At 37.5% G+C, this 20,856-nt stretch overlaps 1 protein-coding gene across 1 annotated transcript in view; it reads right to left on the reverse strand.

Annotated features, from left to right (window-relative positions):
- Positions 1-1,031: 1,031 nt before the first annotated feature.
- Positions 1,032-20,856, reverse strand: part of EDIL3 (EGF like repeats and discoidin domains 3) — a 329,399-nt gene continuing 309,574 nt past the window's right edge. The window contains exon 12 of the mRNA XM_039544460.1: positions 1,032-5,769. Coding sequence (XP_039400394.1) covers positions 5,620-5,769 — 150 coding nt within the window. The 3' untranslated portion in view covers positions 1,032-5,619. The remainder of the gene's footprint in view (positions 5,770-20,856) is intronic.

The raw sequence follows: 20,856 nt of genomic DNA on the forward strand, positions 1-20,856 counted from the left end.
TGCCTTGTGTTTCACATTCCTGAAAAGGTGTAGTTTATAATTAAAAGCCAAATAGATTTAATATAGTAAATATTACATTTTACATTCTTTTCTGTATGCACCTACTTTCTTGCTTATTTTTGAATACTGATAGTGATATATTACTGGTAAGCCATCACAACATCAGACCTTTCTACTGAAAGATTATTATGCTATTAGTGTTCAGAATGTAAGTTTGCAACAGAGATAATATAATTGTTCTCCATATGTAGCATATTCATGGCTTGTATTTCCTTCCACAGAAATCTCCTTTTCATCCACTGCAATACATTAAAACAAAGCATATCTATATTTGTATAGAAGGATATGGCTGTAGATAGAGGTGGGTAAATGGCCAAAGTTCGGAGGTTCACTTCAGCTAAAATAAACACACCTCAATTTGATACTTCAGCTGAATCTCTTAAATGTACAAAATTAGTAGAGAACAGCTTTTCTCAAAGTATTTTGGCATTTCTACTCCCATTCTCAGGCAGAAGCATAAATGACATGGTCAACCAAACTTTTTGAACACTAGAAACATTTCCAGTCAGATTATATCTGAGTTTTGATTGAACACTCTAATCGGTATCTTTATCTTCTTACCATTTCACTAACCTATGGATGGGAAAGTGAGGGGGAGTGATTGACACATATCCATTAAAATTTGATTTATAGGACACTAGATGGTGCCTATACATTTCTGATGCCCATCCAAACAGCAGTAAGCTATGCAATTGTTAGTCTCCCTTGCACCTTTGCATTTTTTATGTAAAACAATAGAGTATTTTTAGACAATAGTTGGTTGTACCAAGGACAAACTTACCTACCACAAAGAGCCAAAGACTGAATTCAACAAAATACCATATCATATCTGTATTCTGCATTCACTGTCACTCAGACTGAGAAAACTTGGGTCTTTTTCAAGGTATTTCATTATAAATGCTACAAAAATGTATTCATTTTTCAAAAGTTTTATTGTTAAGTTTGAAGACTAGACAAGGTCATACTGGTTTTACATCATCCTACATGATTAAAGTATATACAAAAACATTTGAATGTTACACAGCTTCAAAGGTTGCAAAGGTCATTGTGTCTGAGTTACTTCTGTACTTACTGACACATCAGAAGCCAGCACTGAATATTATATTTCATATTTGTTGTATAGCGAAGATACACTCATTAGTATCCCTAGTCTTCAAAACTCACACTAATTTGTATGCAGTCATTCCAAAAGAGAAAGTCAACCTAAAAATCAGAATCAGTTGACGTGATAAGCCCTTAATAGAACATAGATCAAACTAAGCTTTGTGTCTTGTTTTATTTCTCAGGCTATATAGCACATCATAGAGCTATAGAAAGGTGAAGCCAGCCTACATATATTTAACTGGTATAGGGTGAAATTTAATTAAGAGAACAATTGCACTCCAGTTTGATGTCATTGTTACGATTTATATAAAAATTAAGGATTATTTCAGAATGTTTTCCCAACCTTTCTTAGAAAGACATTCTCTGCTCTGTTTGTGTATGGAACTCCCATTGTTTTTAAGAGGGGCAAATGGTAGAATCAGGGTAGAATATGTTCCTTAGTGTCAATTAATTTTATGCAGATAAAGAGGTTAAAAAAAAAGTTAAAAGAAAAAATTCTTAAATGATGGGCCACACCTGGCTCTCAGTTGCTATGTTAAATCTGAAGTAACTTCATAGGAGTCAGTGACGTTATCTCAGTTTTATACAGCTATCACTTGGAGCAAAATTTAGCTCGATGGCTGTACAGTGCAGTTTAAAAAAAGCTTTCTGGCAACTAAAAGTCAAATGATGTCACTAGAAAAATCCCCAGTGCAGCATTTGAAAATGTAAATGCATCATATATGATTCATTTATAAATCATCACAGAGCACTATCACAATGTACTGAGCTTTCTCTTCAGGCTCTGAAGAATGAATTGAAGAAGGCTGACAAAAATAAATAGATGGAAAAATTCAACTCTTTGAAATATTATGAAATAAGAGAAAAGTCTAAATTCTGTAACATAACGTTGCTTTTTTATGTGCTGATGAAATTGAAACATAATTAATCACAGAGCCAAGACAGATTAATTCAAATCCAAACTTGAAAATGTAAAGTACTAGTAAACATATAAAAATTACTTATGAACATGGCAACTAAATTAAAAAACAACACTAAAACAAATTGCTGACTTAGAGAAGTAACTTTCAGAAATGGCCTCTCATTTAGGGGGAAAAGTCAGATAGAAGTCTATATGCTATTATTTATACCTACAATTAAATGCAGGTACAAATTAGTGCTCAGAAAGTAGGAGGCTAAATTGAGAACCCTTTAGATATCAGGCCAGAAAAAATTCAAACATTACAACCCAACAACTCTTTTGTGAAGACCCTAAAGTGCAAAACGTGGGCAGTATATAATTTAACTATATACCAGTCCCCCCTTTTCCAACAGTTTTTGCTCTTTAAAAATGCCATTATGATTGACTTTCTCTTTAAAATTGTTCACTACAATTGAAGACCACTCCATATATACATCATTAAGGAATGCTGCTAACACAGTTACAGACGAGACAGTAACAGTCTAGTGGCTTTTGTTATGCAGCACAAATTTAAAAAAAAAATAAACAAAAACTTAGCAGTGTTGCACAGGACCTCAACATTTCTTACACATACTTTCTTTTACCTTTAGAGGACTCTTAATTAAAATCTTTGAAAATCCATGTCTAAGCCTTATAAAATAAATACTTGTATAAATACAGCATGAGGGTTAAGTAATTTTTATTTATTTTTAAAAATTCAAGTAATTGGAGATGTGCTGTCAAGCAAACCTCCACAAATCAGTAACAAATTTTTGTTTCAAAAATTCCCCACAAAGTTTGAAGGTCTTTCAAAGTGAAAATTTTTCTTTGTGGAGACTGAGAGATTATATGCAGGTTGTGAAATTCAAACTGTTTTGTTTTTGAAGTAAAATTTTCCCCTTTGCAGATTATGGGACAGCTACTTATATATCTGGGAAGCAGGCCCAGGTTCATATCTCAATGATGTTATAGCTTCAAAAAATGTAATGGTGACAAACAGAAATTCAGCATTATTTGTTTAAAACATGCAGCACTACATATCTACATCAGCATGTTATGAAATTAAAGTAGGGAAAATAATCAGTTATCCAATGTTCTAAACAATGTTAATTTAGATAACTAAACCACCTCCCCACCCCAAGAATTTGAGAGTAAAGTAATAACATAATACTGCTTTGCATGTACCTTTAATCTGAGGAACTCAGTGCTTTACAAAAGTGAGTATCATCTCTTTTTAGTGATAGGGAAACTGAGGCAGAATTAAAGTGACTTGCCCAAGGTTGCACAATGAATAATCAACAGAGCTGGCATTTGAACAGAGGTCTCCTGATTCCCAGTCTTATGCTCTACCCAGACATTGCCTCACAGGCTTCAAGAGGGATGTGCTCATGTGAAACTTTCACAGAGAGCTAGCATAATGGACACAACCCTGCACATCACTGGGAACATATGCAGTTGGGCTGCATCCAGCTAATACACAATAGGAGGGGGAGTAGTGGGGAGTGGCCTGCCGCTCCCCTCTTACGGTGCTCTGGGGTCATATGCTATCTGTGGACTATATTCCTGACATGCCCCATTTACAGCATTCCCCTGTGTAGGCTGAGTTTGTTCCTCCATGCATCAGACACGTAGCTGTTCAGCAGCTTTTGTCCATATGCACCTGCAGACGATACCTCAGAATTGGATCCTATCTGAATAGGATGTTGTTAACACAATGTAACATGTCTGGGGGGACTAGAAAAGGAAGTAATTCTGTGAATAATGTAATGAGATGGGTGAAATTTTGCTATGGGCTTAGTTAAAAAAAGCCCAGTGAGGTGGATGGGTGTGAATACACCCTTCAATTAGCATAACCTGTAAGGATAAATTAATCACAATCCCTCCTCCTCACCAAGATAAAAGGGCTATGTTGGTTTGGGTGAAGTGCCTGTGTGTGAGAGGAAAGGGAGCACAGAGAACAGAAACGGAGAGACACAGGCAAAATGGGAGAATGCCAAGCAGCAGCCTGTGAACAAGGTGTATGACCCTGGAAAAAAAGCTAGAGAGAGAGAGGTCTGTGGGTGTGGTTTTGGCTAAAGAGACTTGGAGTTGTAAGCTAAGAAACTATTCTTTTGTTTCTGATTCCTCCTGCATTCGGAGAAGCAGGATCTTGTACATTCCTTCTAAATAATAAAGATTGTGTCAAAGAAAATATCAGTCTACATCAATTTTTACTCCCTACTGTAACATCCCCAGGGGCCAGAGCACTGAACTTTGAATAGCCACTTGATCGAAAAGGGGCAAAAATGGCATACAGTGAACAAACAGGGACAAATTCAAGCCTCACATTACTCACTGACATGCTATAGTCAGGAGGGGATCTGAAGAGCCCAACATTTACATGTTCCTCTGACACTGTTGAGTTCACATTTTGCAAGAACTTCCTGGCCAGCACCATAGAGGGAGCATGCCAGGGCAGTGCCGGGGCTAGGAAAAGTGAGCCGTGTATATTAGCATCTACTCCCAGATCTCACATGCACCCTCCCTCACTAAGACTAAGGAGGCTTCTGAGCTAAGTAACCTCCTGGGCAGCTCTGTGCAGATTGCATGCCCACCCCTGAGCAAGTCAGAATATGGGCGCCTATTAATGCTGTTTTTGCAGCATAGATGTACATCTGTTTCCATGCTAAAAGTACTTGGGCCTTGAATTTGGTCCACAGTGTCTAATCTCAGCCTTCTTGAAAAATAAAATTGCAAACTGAATTCATAAACTTTGCTTTAACAAAGTCATTAACTCTGTAATATACTGATAATAGATTTTGTTCCATGTACAAACGGGTCAGTTCTTTTAAAGAAAACAATGCTAGCAATGAGATTAAAGTAAAAAAGACAGTGACTATGTCCACAGCATACATAACATAAAATAAACTGAATGGAAGCAAAATGCAGTTGCATGGACTCTGTAGTTTAAATAAAAGTAATGAAAGGTAGTTTGCAACATCACAAGTACCATATACCACAGAGTATCTTCCAAAATGTGTGTCATAAATACTGACAATGTCTGATAGGCACGAGGGAAACAATATAATGCAGTCATCCCAGATAAAACTTATTGCTAAAAGCTGCAGTATCTCTTTTTGCAAGTAAGATGACAGTGCGATTTGCAAACAATGTGTCAGCCCAGGGTTTCTAAAGCTGCAAATGATCTTTTTCATGCCGTTTCTCCTTCCTTGTAAAAAGGATGCTGCTGTTCTTCTCCTAACACATTTCAACTAGTGTGAACAACTCAGAAGAAAACGAGAAAGGTAATTGCACAGCGAAAGGGACAATACTGTAACAGATTTAAAGGGCAGAATCAGGTTGGATCCTTTAAAGGGCAGGCTTAGACCTCATTACAAAAGACAGTTAGCGGCCTACCAAAAAGTGAGCACTTTTTCATGAAAAACCCATTCAACTTCCTACAGGTTTTGCACAGTTTCTTCTACAGAGATACTTTTAGGAATATAGAGCATTGTGTTGTCAAACAGAGATCCTCTTCAGTCCTCTTCTGTGCAGCCCAACAGCTCTGACCGTAAAGTGATCCTGCCATACCATGACCAAGGGAGGATCCTTATGTGCCGGGCATAGATTGGTGGGTCAATGACATTCTTTCTGTGTGTGTCATTGTCAAAATTTCCCTGGAAAACCTAGAATGTAAGAATTAAAAATTATTATTTATGCCTGTGTTGCCCTTCGTGAATACGAACTCATGGAAGAAAAAGAGCTGATAAAAGTTGTATATTTTCCCAAAGTAACTGGAAAATATTCTGACTTAGGAAAGGACAGTTTCCCAATACTGCAACAGCGTCTTTTTCTCAGCTAGGAGCTACTCCTTGCAAGGCTTAAAAAGGTCTCCAAAAAGAACCTGGTCAATAATTGCATAAATAATACAATTGAATTAATTTATAACAGTATTTTAGTAAGTTTACTGTCTACTTCGAGCCTCAGGAAAGTGCTTTTTATAATTATCCCAGATACCAAAAACAGAAAACATGTCATGCTGAAATAAGGTCAATTTCCCAACTGGGGAGTGTTGCATGACTGCATCAGCTTTGCTTAGAGCAAGGGTTCACAAACATTTTCCAAAGTGTGGACTTTTCCCCCTCCTACTTGCAATTGCTGGACTGTCTCTCTTCCTATTCATAATGTCCCTCTGGCAACTACAGCACTACCACTGCCTACATGAAAAATTAATATTAAGAAATAATGTATTTCTAGCATCTTGGAATGTGATTTAGCTGTTGGACATAAGATAAAGAACCAGCATCATGTGACCAACCAACTCTTTGTGGACCACTATAAGTCTCCATGGGTCACCAGTAGTTCATCAGCCACAGTTTCAGAATGTCTGGCTAGCTGGGGCTGGACCCCAAGAAGTGATGCAGCAATCTGATGTAGTACAGCCCAAATGGCAAATGCCAGCATTGCCAAACGCAAGAGTTCAAAAATCAGAGGACAAACCAAACTCAATTCCAACTTAAAGTTCACACTGTATGTGTTCCTGCTAACATGCTCCAATCCTGAACATGGACTCTGTGGCACCCTCTACTATAGCACTATGTTCTGTAAAGAGCAGGAAACTTGTAAGAAAACATGTCCAGAGGCTGAAGGAATACAGAGACATAAATATAGAAGTAGGAGAGGCAAGGAGGGCAAAGGCAAGGGGAAGAGGCAGAAGGTGGACCAAGCATGAGGCTGAGTAACAGGAGGAGGATTGTGAGAGGCAGGTTTAAAGTGCTTTGATGGGAGAATTTAACTGTATCTCAAGTGATTAAGGTCTTGTCACTTAGCCTTTTGAGTCAAGAACCTCTTTGTTCTTTATGAGGGGACTGAGTCAAGGTATACAGGAGAAATTTGATAATAGGGATTAAAATTTGGTAAGATTGTAGGGTGAAAATTTACCCCAAATTCACAAATGAAGTAAGAAGGTGAAACTACCAGTTAAGTCAGTGGGGAATGAGCTAACTCACTCTAGGGATAAATTTGACTTCTAGCCATCTACAGGGTGAGCCATTGTTATATTTATTTCTATTTACGGTACTTACATGGTCACCTCTACCATAATATCTGAGTGTTTCATAATCTATAATGTATTTATCCTCACAACACCTCTGTGAGGCAGGGAAATACTACCCTCCCCATTTCACAGATGAGAAACATGCAGATAGAGACTAGAGGCTAGATTTTAAAGGTTTTTAGGCACCTAAAGATACAGGTGGGCATTTAGTAGGATTTTCAGAAGCACCTAGGTACCTACTCCCATTGAAAGCAATAGGAGTTAGGTGCCTGGGCACTTCTGAAAATCCTACTCAATGCCCACCTGTATATTTAGGTGATTAAATACCTTTAAAAGATGGCCTTAAGGTCACACAAGAATCTGTGGTGGGGTTAAGAATTGAACTTGGCTTTACGAAGTACGAGGCTAACAACCTGATTGTTGGACTATCCATCCCTCTGGTTAGCCTAGTCATCTAATTAATCATTAATTAGTTATTAGTAATCATTTTAAAAGTTTCAACTTTAATTCCAAATAGGTGCATGTTAATCATTCTTTTCAAATACAAGGATACTCTGACAGAACTTGATCCTGCTCCCATTACATTTAATAACAAAATTCCCATTGCCTTCAATAGCAGCCTCACAGGATCAACTATATAGTCTAATTTTCTACCACAATTTTAAATATTAACATTTTCTTATATTACTATGATTTTACTCTCTCTCTCTCTCTCTATGTTCCTTCCATATAACATTTAAAATATTCCACACATTTTTTCTTTTTATATTACAGTCAAATGCTAAATGCTAACCATTGAGGGTGGGATTTTAATAAGCGCCTAAGTGATTTAGGAACACAACTCCTATTGACTCAGCATAGTACGTGAGCTCTGAATTCACCTAAGCTCTTTTGAAAATCCCATCCTGAATTCCCCCCAGCCTTTTAGCTCATCCATCTAATATTAAACTGCAAAAATAAGACTGAAACATCAAGCAAATATTTCCGTCACTCCATGGGTGAAATCATGGAAACTCTGAAATCAATGGCTTTTGACTTCAGTCATCCCAGAACTCCCTGTTACAGATGGCTTTGGTTTGTAGCAGTTGACTGATCTTACCCATTGGCTAATCTGCGGCACAGCTGATATCTGCAGCCTTGCTCTAAAGTTGTATCAAAATTACTAACATTTTAAAATTAAATACCTTTCTGACTTAGCATTTTTGGCATACACTGGATGTTGAGATAAATTTGGTAAATCATATTGTTTCACACATAGGGTGACCAGATGTCCTGATTTTATAGGGACAGTCCCGATTTTTAGATCTTTTTCTTATATAGGCTTCCATTACCCCCCACCCTCTGTCCCGATTTTTCATACTTGCTGTCTGGTCACCCTATTCACACAGTAGGACATCACTGAAGCGGGGTAGATATTTTATTTAATCACTAGTGAACCTATTTTGCTATGAATTCACTGATGATCAAAATGTCAGGAAATGGAAAAATGGTATTGGTTAGTGAAAAAAAGCTCTGACTGAGTCAAAAAGTCTGAATACTGTGCAGCTCACATATGGTGGGTTTCTGTTTTGTTTTGTTTTTAGCTAGGGTAAACCAAACTATAAATCAATATATTGACTCTAGTTTGTGTTAAAACAGTGTAGGATTTTTTCCTTAAGTCACAATAGCCACACATTTATTTTAAAGATTGTTTTTCTGTTGGAAAGATGAGAAAGATATTTTGAGAGGGAATTTTCAGCATATTTGGAAGTTCTTCATTCCCTTCAAACTTTGACAAATTCACTTTTTGTGTTCACCTAAACACCGGTGAAAAGGTAGAAAAGCAATATCTATTGGCTTTTCAGTGTCCTATAAAAAATGAAATAGTGGTTTTAGTTCTTTCCTACTGGACAGGTACTCTATGACAACTGGCATTCAGGCCATGTCTTCACTTACCGGTAGATAGGCTCTGCTGCAATCGATGCAGCGGGTGTTGATTTAGTGGGTCTAGTGAAGACCCACTAAATCGACAGCATAATGCTTTCTGGTCGACTCCAGTACTCCACCTCTCTGAGAGAAGTCAATGGGAGAGCGTCTCCCATCAACACAGTGCAGTGTAGACACCTAAACTGACCTAATCCACATCGATTCCAGTTACATTATTCACCTAACTGGAGTAGTGTAACTTAAGTTGACTTACTGTGGTAGTATGGACAAGGAAGTTTTAACAGAGATGCCAAAGACTGAATGCATGAGGGACTAAACCAGTAGTTCTCAAACTAGGGAGCTGCTTGTTCAGGGAAAGTCCCTGGTGGGCTGGGCTGGTTTGTCTACCTGCTGCATCTGTGGGTTCGGCTGATCGTGGCTCCCACTGGCCGCGGTTTGCCTCTCCAGGCCAATGGGGGCTGCAGGAAGTGGCCAGTGGGAGCTGCTATTGGCCGAACCTGAGGACATGGTAAGTAAACAAACTGGCCTGGCCCACCAGAGGCTTTCCCTGAACAAGCAGCGGCCCTAGTTTGAGAACCACTGGACTAAACTATCCTCTCAGCCCTAAAGGTGGTCCTTTCATGCGAAATATTTACAAAATAGCATAAGAAAATGTACACTGCTTTCCATGCTGTATATATCCCTTGAACATAAAACATCTTTTTGAAGTGCTATCAATCTGGCACCTTAAATACATAAGAACGGCCATACCGGGTCAAACCAAAGGCCCATCTAGCCCAGTATCCTGTCTCCTGACAGTGGCCAATGCCAGGTGCCCAGAGGGAATGAACAGAACAGGTAATCATCAAGTGATCCATCCCCTGTCACCCATTCCCAGCTTCTGGCAAACAGATAAACTTGATATGATAAATGATAAACTGGCACCTAGTTACTATAGAGATAGGCACATTACAAGTGCATGTGTAGTTAAAATAGATTACATTAGACTAGAGAGATAGACTACTGAGAAAACAACACTAAGGGCTAATGAAAAAATATATTTATCATAGGAGACCATTCGTAGACTGAGTGCAGTATTGATTAGATAAATCAGCTAGATTAGATAAATCAGCCCTCGAGGAATTCCACCGTGATTTTAACAATTTCCATCCCACCATCAACCTCAGCCTAGACCAATCCACACAAGCGGTCCATTTCCTAGACACTACTGTGCTAATAAGCAATGGTCACATAAACACCACCCTATACCGGAAACCCACTGACTGCTATGCTTTGGGATAACAAGATTGCTTCTGACTTTAAGTTTCTTTAAGTTTTGTACTGTAGCAAAAAAGACCTCAAAACTTTCAAGCTAAAAGTAACAATGGTACTAGCATAAGCCCTATAGTTTTTCTCCCCATTGAAGAATTAAATAAGCCAACAATGATAAATAGAGACAGATGAAAAATAATAATAATAATAATAATTTATTGCAATTTTTTAAAAGTTTTCCACAAAATATTGGTTGAAATTTCAAAATACTTTACCCAGCGCTGATGGTTATCAAGTATAAAAAACACTGCAAAAATTTCACACCACAGAGCTGATGAAAAATTTAGTTTTTTACTGTGGAAGATGTAGATCACAAGGTAAAATGAACTATAGGTCTGACCCTGAAAGGACCTTTCTACCTGAAGAATCCTGCACCAATGAGGAGCCTCACTGAAAACAAAGGGGTCTGTACTGGTGTATAGGTCCACCCATGCAGATCTCCATGCAAAATTGGGGAAAAGAAAGATGCATTAGATGAAAACAAAATTACATCTAATTCTTAATTAGATGAAAGCAGTGTAATTGACCAACAATATGGAAATAAGAACAGGAGTAATTTTGGCACCTTAGAGACTAACAAATTTATTTCAGCATGAGTTTTCGTGAGCTACAGCTCACTTCTTCGGATGCATAGAATGGAACACACAGACAGGAGATATTTATACATACAGAGAACATGAAAAGGTCCTCACCCACAACTATTTCACATTTGGGGACAATATATACCTTCAAGTCAGTGGCACTGCTATGGGTACCCACATGGCCCCACAGTATGCCAACATCTTTATGGCTGACTTAGAACAACGCTTCCTTAGCTCTCGTTCCCTAACTCCCCTACTCTACTTGCGCTACATTGATGACATCTTCATCATCTGGATTCATGGAAAAGAAGCCCTCGAGGAATTCCACCGTGATTTTAACAATTTCCATCCCACCATCAACCTCAGCCTAGACCAATCCACACAAGCGGTCCATTTCCTAGACACTACTGTGCTAATAAGCAATGGTCACATAAACACCACCCTATACCGGAAACCCACTGACTGCTATACTTACCTACATGCCTCCAGCTTCCATCCAGGACACACCACACGATCCATTGTCTACAGCCAAGCTCTAAGATACAACCGTATTTGCTCCAATCCCTCAGACGGAGATAAACACCTACAAGATCTCTATCAAGCATTCTTAAAACTACAATACCCACTTGCTGAAGTGAAAAAACAGATTGACAGAGCCAGAAGAGTACCAAGAAGCCACCTACTACAGGACAGGCCCAACAAAGAAAATAACAGAACGCCACTAGCCATCACCTACAGCCCCCAACTAAAACCTCTCCAGCGCATCATCAAAGATCTACAACCTATCCTTAAAGATGATCCCTCACTCTCACAGATCTTGGGAGACAGGCCAGTCCTCGCTTATAGACAGCCTCCCAACCTGAAGCAAATACTCACCAGCAACCGCACACCATACAGCATAAACACTAACCCAGAAACCTATCCTTGCAACAAAGCCCGATGCCAGCTCTGTCCACACATCTATTCAAGTGACACCATCATAGGACCTAATCACATTAGCCACGCCATCAGGGGCTCGTTCACCTACCAACGTGATATATGCCATCATGTGCCAGCAATGCCCCTCTGCCATGTACATTGGCCAAACCGGACAGTCTCTACGCAAAAGAATAAATGGACACAAATCTGACATCAGGAATCATAACATTCAAAAACCAGTGGGAGAACACTTCAACCTCTCTAACCACTCAGTGACAGACTTGAAGGTGGCAATTTTGCAACAAAAAACTTCAAAAACAGACTTCAAAGAGAGACTGCTGAACTTGAATTAATATGCAAATTAGACACAATTAACTCAGGCCTAAACAGGGACTGGGAATGGTTGGATCATTACACTAATTGAATCTATTTCCCTATGTTAAGTTCTCCTCACACCTTCTATGGGTCATCTTAATTATCACTTCAAAAGTTTTTTTTCTCCTGCTGATGATAGCTCATCTCAATTGATTAGACTCTTCCTGTTGGTATGCATACTTCCACCTTTTCATGTTCTCTGTATGTATAAATATCTCCTGTCTGTGTGTTCCATTCTATGCATCCGAAGAAGTGTGCTGTAGCTCACGAAAGCTCATGCTGAAATAAATTTGTTAGTCTCTAAGGTGCCACAAGTACTCCTGTTCTTTTTGCGGATACAGACTAACACGGCTGCTACTCTGAAACATGGAAATAAGAGTTAGGGAAGTTCTTTTTCTAGTTCATTGGCATGTTTGCTTGTACTTGGAGCAAAAATAATATGTTTAAGTCTGGAGTGCAGAACATTTTTCAGCTTGATATAGAACCCATCTCCAAGGCTATTTTCTGATTTGCTAGTTCACATTAAAGTTGGCAAGTCTAGAATTCATCTTAGTTCATCTTTATTCAAGTTTCATTGATAAGCAATTAATTTGTTGAGATGGACCAAGGCAAATACCTTTAGGGAATTAATTTTGTATTTAAATGACTGACGTCAATGTTTGTTTAAAATGACTATTGACCATTATGGCACCATTGTTTGACATATTCAAAAACTTAAATTTGCAACTGGAACAACATCCCATGTGTAAAAAAAATGCTCAATAAATAAAGCGATATTATTGGATCCAAGGGTTTCAACTCTTCAACTTGCTTCCAAAGATGCATGAATTGTAACAGCTCTACACATTCAATTGTTTTCCATCATTCTCTTTGTTTGAGCCAAAGACCACTGAAGTCAAAAGGAGTTTTCTATTGACTTCAATGGACGTAGGACCTGTGTGTGCCCTCTATTGCGGAAAAAGAAGGAAAGATAAATTGTGTTCTGGCTTTCACATCCTTTGATTACCTCTCAAAGTTTTCTGTCAGCCACATGAGAAAAACCTCAAGAAAATAATTTGGAATACAGTGCTTTAATTGTTATGGGTGAGTGAACTTTTAAAAACTTCTTAATAACTTTTCATGTTCTTTTATCCAGATTCTACCACTCTTACTCATGCTGAAGAGTAGTTTACTCCACAAGTAGTCCAAGTGAGATCAGTGTGGCTCCTTATGGAGTAAAGTATTACTTAGTGTGGGTAACAGTAGCAGAACTTTGCCTTTGTTAAGTGTAACGTATCTGACAGCGGCATACAATATGACAACATGAAAGACAGCTGCTCTAACAAGGACACATGCAATTATGTGAGAGAGTATGTGCGAGTATACTGAATGTGTATCTGGCTCCTGTGTCCTCGCCCTTCAGAGCTGAATAATTGGAGCCTACTCAAATGAGACTAAAAACCTGGAAAATATAGCATGGGATGCTCTGCTTCAATAAAATGTTGGGGTTTTTTTATCGTAAAATGTGCCCTTTATCTATAACTGGGGTATACAATTAAGTTGCCTTGCTTTCAGCAGTTACTGAAATTTTCAATAGAGTTAACAATGCTTTTATAGCACAAAAAACAAATCTAAATACTGACAATGTAAGATGACTCATATTTTTAAAAGCTAAACAAATACCTTATAACAAAACTTAATAATTTAGAAGAAATGTTTAAATACAAAATAAACTGGAAAAAACTGAATTATAGCTAAATAATGTATTGTGAATTGTTTATGCTTTATTCTCAAGCTCAGAGCTAGTATCTCTTTTATGGGGCACGTCAGCCTCAGGCAACCTTTGACTAAGCAATTGCAGTGGGAGGGAATGTTTGTGGTAGAGTGTCAGTGAATGTGCAGAAAGAACAGGTGTGCATGGATTCTAACTCCCCACAGAAGACCTTTGTGGTTTACATGTCAGGTATAAACCAAAATTAGATTAAAGTGGTGGCTTGGCCATAGAAATAAAGATTTTTTGAAAACAATTCTAGGCACCATTATATTTATGATGCTGGGGGAAGAAGAGAGACTAAAAATTGACAATCAGTCCCCAAAACAATGTTGTTGTTAATATATTGCCTATTGCAATATTTCTGTGCCAAGCAAAATATCTGATATGGACCCTCTATTGGAAATGCATTCCTGCTTGGATTAGATCTAGCTAAAAAGAAAATGTTAGTGCTGCTTCTATTTAGAGTTGGAGTCAGTGTAGATCAGAACTCAGCTGACTGGCAGCAGTTAAAATGGGAGCAGGGATACTGTTCCTTCTTTCAAACCTTTTTTAAAATTATTATTTAAAAGCATGTTACATTGAAAAATAATGCTTGAAAGCCGCATTCCCTTCTGTTTAAAGCATCTAATTTATATATTTCAAATTAACTAAAGGTGATACACTCAGCAGACACTGCATTTGTAAATTTGAAAAGCTACTTCTTTTTTTTTAAGTAACACTTTTAGTCACAAAGAGTGAGATAGCTCAGTGGTTTGAGCATTGGCCTGCTAAACCCATGGGTGTGAGTTCAATCCTTGAGGGGGCCATTATAGGGATCTGGGGCAAAAAACTGTCTGGGGATTGGTACTGCTTTAAGCAGCAGGTTAGACTAAATAATCTCCTGAGGTTCCTTCCAACCTTGATATTCTATGATTCAGAGACTAGATAGGAATCAGCAAAAGTATTTTTAAACATCTCTACCAACTGTGCTATCACTGGCAGATATTGGTTGGGTATTAATTCTGTTGACTCCAATGGAAGATGATGAGGCAGTGTGCTGGATTGGGCAACAGGTCTTTATTTCCATTTATGTATCTACCCTATAGACATAGATATCTATATGTACATATGCAGAGAGAAAAAGCAATTCTTTCCCTGACACTAGCATGTTTATTCTTCAGAGTGCTCATAAAGGTTTCACTCTTGGCCACCTCCTTTCTGCTTCTCCTATAGCACTATGCCAGTAACAGGCTTAGAGTCAGGAGTGGGGTGGAGTGTGGATCTTTACATGGAGATGGCATGTGATGCCCACAAATGGTAGGCAAAAGAGATTGGAATGACCATAAGGATGTTTGCCTTTCCAACACTAGATGGCTCAAAAATGTAACTTTTCTGGTGAAGAATACCATACTAGCAGAAAAAATAATGGGCTCCTACAATGAATCTAACCTCTTTTTTTCAATTTCCCTTCTGTTTGTTTTTGTTTGTATTTTTAAGGTTTAGATGAATGTAAGTATATGCATTTCAGGACCCAGACACATGCAAACATATATATTTCTATGTATGTATCTCTCTGTCTCTCTCATGTACGCACACACACAAAAGCAACTTTCATGGCTGGAATGTACCTGATTTCCAAAATTATTATGTGTCCTTTATTTTTATCATATTTGTAATGGGTTCAAGGGAGATAATCATTTCCAAATAGGCAAAACACAGAAAGGCAATCATGTAGTATTTTTTATCCAGAAATGGCTAGTGATGCCACTTGATGGGAATTTACTCCTTTAAATGGAGTTTGTGAATTGTTCAAACTGGCAGGTTCAAAGTCAAAAGTAATCTTCAGAAATTGGGATTATTACAACATTTCAAAGCCCTGATTTCCCTGGGAAAATACCCACTCAGATTCAAGTGTGGGTACTGTCAACATAAGCACATAATTTCTTCTCAATTGTCATCACAGTGTGTGGGGACAAAAGCCATTTCTTAGGATGGCAGGACATGAACTATATGGTGAAGGTATGACCTAAAATTTATAGGGCCAGATACTCATCTTGTGGAATTGGTATAGCTCTATTGAAGACAACTGAGCTAAATCAATTTTCACCAGATGAGTATTTCGCCTGTAGTTTTAAAGAGCAAGGCCAACATTTTGATTTACACTTGGAACTAAATTAAAGGATACTGGAGTTTTGAACTGATACAATAAGTTCCCTGCGGTCAACAGGGCAGTTTTATTCTGCACAAGCTGTAGTGTCTGAGTTGTATTGAAGGTTAACCTCCAGGCAAGTTCTTACAACAATCCATTCTGGAGGTGACAAAGGCATAGATAGCTGTAGCGAGAAATAGTACACCTCTCCCTCGATATAATGCTGTCCTCAGGCACCAAAAAATCTCACCATGTTATAGGTGAAACCACGTTATATTTAACTTGCTTTGATCCACCGGAGTGCTCAGCCCTGCCCTCCCCGGAGCACTGCTTTATCGTGTTATATCTGAATTCGTGTTATATCAGGTCACGTTATATCGAGGTAGAGGTGTAATAATCATTCTCTTCAACACTGATGAAGATGCACTTTTGGCATCCAATTCATCTGAAGTAATCAAAGATCCATGAATACCCCAAAACTGAGACGAGATAGGCAAACCCCATCATGTTGGCTAGACATCATCTCCACAATATTCTCTAGATACTTCAAAACAAACAACTATCATTACCTCTGTCTTATCTGGAATGAGAGTCAGTCATAACTCTAAGAAATGTTGGGTCAGAAGACAAACCAACCAACCAGATTGCCTTATCACATAACAGGACACATCTCTTGTCTAAAACATCAGCTGATATGTCTTATACAACAGACCTGCAAAATAGCTAGGTCCTGATTTCAAGAGGATGTTTAAAGATAGAGAGAAAGAGAGAAATGCATAGGAATGTGTTATCAGAACACATACACTTTTGTAATCAACAGCCACGAAATCAACATCCAGGAAACCCTACAAAAAAGTTTATACTTGAATTTTTTTTTGGAGAAAACCTTGTTTGTTTTTTAAATGTTGAGATGGCAAGCCCTTCTGAAATGCAAAATTGCAGATGTGCTAGCTAAATGCAAAGCTTGTAATGTAATATCCTAATATCATTGCTATCTAATGACCTTGCTAAACTAATTACTAATATAAAAAGCCATTTAAATATTGAATATTTATATTAATGGGGATTTACCATCATCATCCTGGCAAATCCCACAGGGATGTATCCTCCTTGCAGACAGAACACCACCTGGATCAGTCTTTGCTGAGATGCCTAGGTGGTCTGGCTGCATATTCAGTTTATGTCCATCATTGGCACCCCACAGTATTTTCAGGGGAAGGTGGCACCAGCTTCTCCAGTAAAGAATCTGGATAGGCAGCATCAGCCAGAGTCTGCAAGATCAGTTACATTGATAGAAAGATCATTTCAAGACAATCTTCAATTGTTCTTTGTCTGCAGTCCCTCTTCCATTTGAAGAGTGGCAGAAAGTTGAGGACACTTGCAGAGCACCTGCTGCTGCCATGGTTTCAGACCCTTCAGTGGCCTCTGTCAGGTCACTGTGACATCAAACTTGCTATGAAATGGCAGATCTAGAGAACTATGCTTATATGAACTCTATTGTACTGAAGTGAAATGTGGATGCTGAGGAAGGCTAAAGAACACTGGATTGATGTTTTTGATTCTCGTCATCTTCATCAGCTGCTCCAAATCAAGTGGCAGAACAACATCGGAAATGAGGATATTTAAAGCTGAACCCAGCACTGGTTCAGTTTCAGTGATTTTCTTGATCTGGACATATTAGAATGGAAGACCAACAAATTCTGAAGCCACTACAAGTCCGGCAACCACATGGATGCCAAAAGTTTTGGTGGCACAATAAGATTGCCAGTGATGAACATAAACTGAATGGGGAATTAATTAATACATAAGCAACCCCCTTACCCAACTGAGGAAGACAAAAAGAATCATTTTCCAAAAATTATGAAGAATCATCAACTTCTTTAATAACTATTTAAGATAATTTTTTAATTTTAAAAGACTATTTGAACTAAAAACTTTTATATAAAAAGAGTATTTGGAATTTTTAAAAGTGGAATTTCATTTCCTGTTAAACCCTAATAAAACTAAAGAAATATTTCAAAAAATGGACTGAATAAAAACAATTTTTAAAACTATAACTATAAATATTATCTGAGGCTTTCCAGCCACAAGAGAACAAAGGCCATTAGAAGTGTGTGGCACATTCATGAAGTATACTGAATATTCAGGACCTGAAGGTGTCATCAAAAACAACCCACGAAGGAATGGAGCCAGTGAAAGGATTACAGCAATCAACTATGAATATAAACAAGACTGAAATTTCATGAAAATAGGAAGCAGAAGAGTATAAAATTCTGAAGTGAGCATCCATTACTCCCACTCTCTGCTATTCTGTTCAAGCACTCCTCAACTCATCCCGTGCATCTCTACAAGCAAGCTACCACAGACAGCTAAGAAGACAAAGAAGAGAACAGATAAAAGGCAAACTTCTAGCCCAGATGACAACCAAGACTTCATCATAGTGAGATGGAAGTAGCCAAATGCACTACCAAGGGATTAGGTTTGAAAACTCTTGGAATGAGTTTATTGGAGTGTTGAAATTTACATCAAATTTGGACCCATGATTATTTTAAGAAATAAGACTTTGGTCTCAGTTTACCATGAGAAAAGTGCCACACCAAAAGCTGGGTTAACTCTCAAAAGTGTAATCTTTGGTCAAAGCTCTCCACAAAGAAGCACACTAAGACCCTGTCAGAAGTAACCAGTTTGTCATTTGTGTTATTTTGTTTAATGCTGTATTTTTCTTTCTTTAATAATAAAATAGCCATGGTTAATAATTGTGATTATTTTGCTTGGTTTTAATTGCAATCTCCATGAAGGTATTTAAAGACCCCTGTGACTAAAATGGTGGGCCCTTTATTCTTGGTAAATTGAGACCAATGTCTTATTTCCCCAAATTATTATGAGCCCAGATTTGATGCCTCATAGGAAAATAGAAACTGTTCATGGGTGAGCAAAATAATTTTGTTTACAAGTGGATCCTGCCAGGTTATCATTATAATGTGAAACAATTTATCAATGGGTAAAATAAGCAATCTTAACTAAATCCTAGGGAATCAAGGAAAGTGTTTTAAATCAGTTAATTAGAAGAAGTAGTCAGGTAAGAAGTTGTCTTAAAACAAGCCAATTAGCAAATAATAAGAATCTTAAATAAATTAAATCTCATCATTTCTATGATTATCAATGTTTAGCCCCCATCTCCTCTCCATGAATATGTGATCTGACCACATAGTGATTAACAGGAGAACTTGTTAATATCTTAAGTTACAACAGTGGGAGTTGCATCCCTGAACTGTCAATAAAAAGCATAATTAGTAAGAGTGGGATACCATTTCTTGTTTCTCTAGACTAAATATTTTTAGTTATTTTGGTGCTGAAACTACCTGGTACTTGATAATATACAATACCCCTTTCCATACAACATGCCAAATGCAAATAAATGTTTTTTAAAAAACTTTGCTTTACATTTGCTGTTATCACTAATCAACATTGCACTGGACTTTTAAACCTGCAGAATTTTGAAAACGAAAACCAGAGTGCCTGAAAAGTTCTCCTATATTCTCACAACTTTGGTATTAACAATTATACTATACATAGGCAAATCAAGTACTAAATTTGAAAATGTGTAAAATATTGTTAAAATGTATCCATAACCTGTATTTTATGCACAAAGAGAATGTGATAAATCTATAAATATAAGTAGAGTATTAAAATAATTATACATTTGACAAAAGAAAATTAAGCAAAATTATTACAGAAAATAGGCCAATTTTAAAAAAAATATATAATAGCATGTCATTTCACATTTGCAATTAGCCTGTGCAATCAGTTGCTAAGGAGATTTACTAGAAGTGTAGATTATACCATTTATATTGCTAACTACCTGATTTGCCCAGAAATTGGGCCTACATTTAAATATTATAATCTCTGTCTGCAATTAATTGTTCCTGCAATTTCTGATCAGGATTGACGGTGCCAAATTCTGGATGTAAATTTCAAAGCTGAACTGAGGCTCCTTTAAAAGTGTGGGTCTTTACATATTATCAAGAAAAATGCAATCTTTAGACCTCCATTTGACATTACAATTGCCTCTAGGTTATCTACCGCACGGGAGGCAATTTAAAAATCACATTCAGAATGTGATTAAAAAAAAATTAAATCTGCTCATGCTTGGTATTAGTGGCCTTGCCATAAGAGATATAGTAAGCTACTGACCTCTAGCTGAGAAAAACAAGATAACTATTTTACTCCAGTCGTTCTAAAATACACTTTCTTCACATATGTAAGTTGCTTAAACTTCAGTAATTCCTGACTGCAGGGAAAACATTAATATATCCCAGAGGTTTCATTCTAACTACTTACAATGACCAAGAAAGGCGTAATTTTTAAAGATGCATTTTTTCCAGTACCCTTTAGTTTGCATCTCTAGATGAACTCAGTGTAGGTTTAAACTGAGATGACTGGCAGTTAAAATGTCAGAAGCCAGACAGAAGCAGCAGGTGCTACTGTTCTTGCTTTCACAGGTTTTCCATTTAAAAGTGTGCATCACTGAAACCTAAAGCTAAAAAACCACATTTCCTTCTCTTTGAAACATCTAATTTATTTATTTATTGGCTGAATGTGAAAAGTGGTGATCAGCACTTTACATATATATTGAATGTACAGTATATATATTTTAATGGGTTTTTAGATCTTTATTAATCGTATGAAGTGACAGATTTTGTTTGGGGCTGAAGAGCAGGTCTC

Source organism: Mauremys reevesii, linkage group 6, assembly GCF_016161935.1.
Source record: "Mauremys reevesii isolate NIE-2019 linkage group 6, ASM1616193v1, whole genome shotgun sequence".
Taxonomy (NCBI): Eukaryota; Metazoa; Chordata; order Testudines; family Geoemydidae; genus Mauremys; species Mauremys reevesii.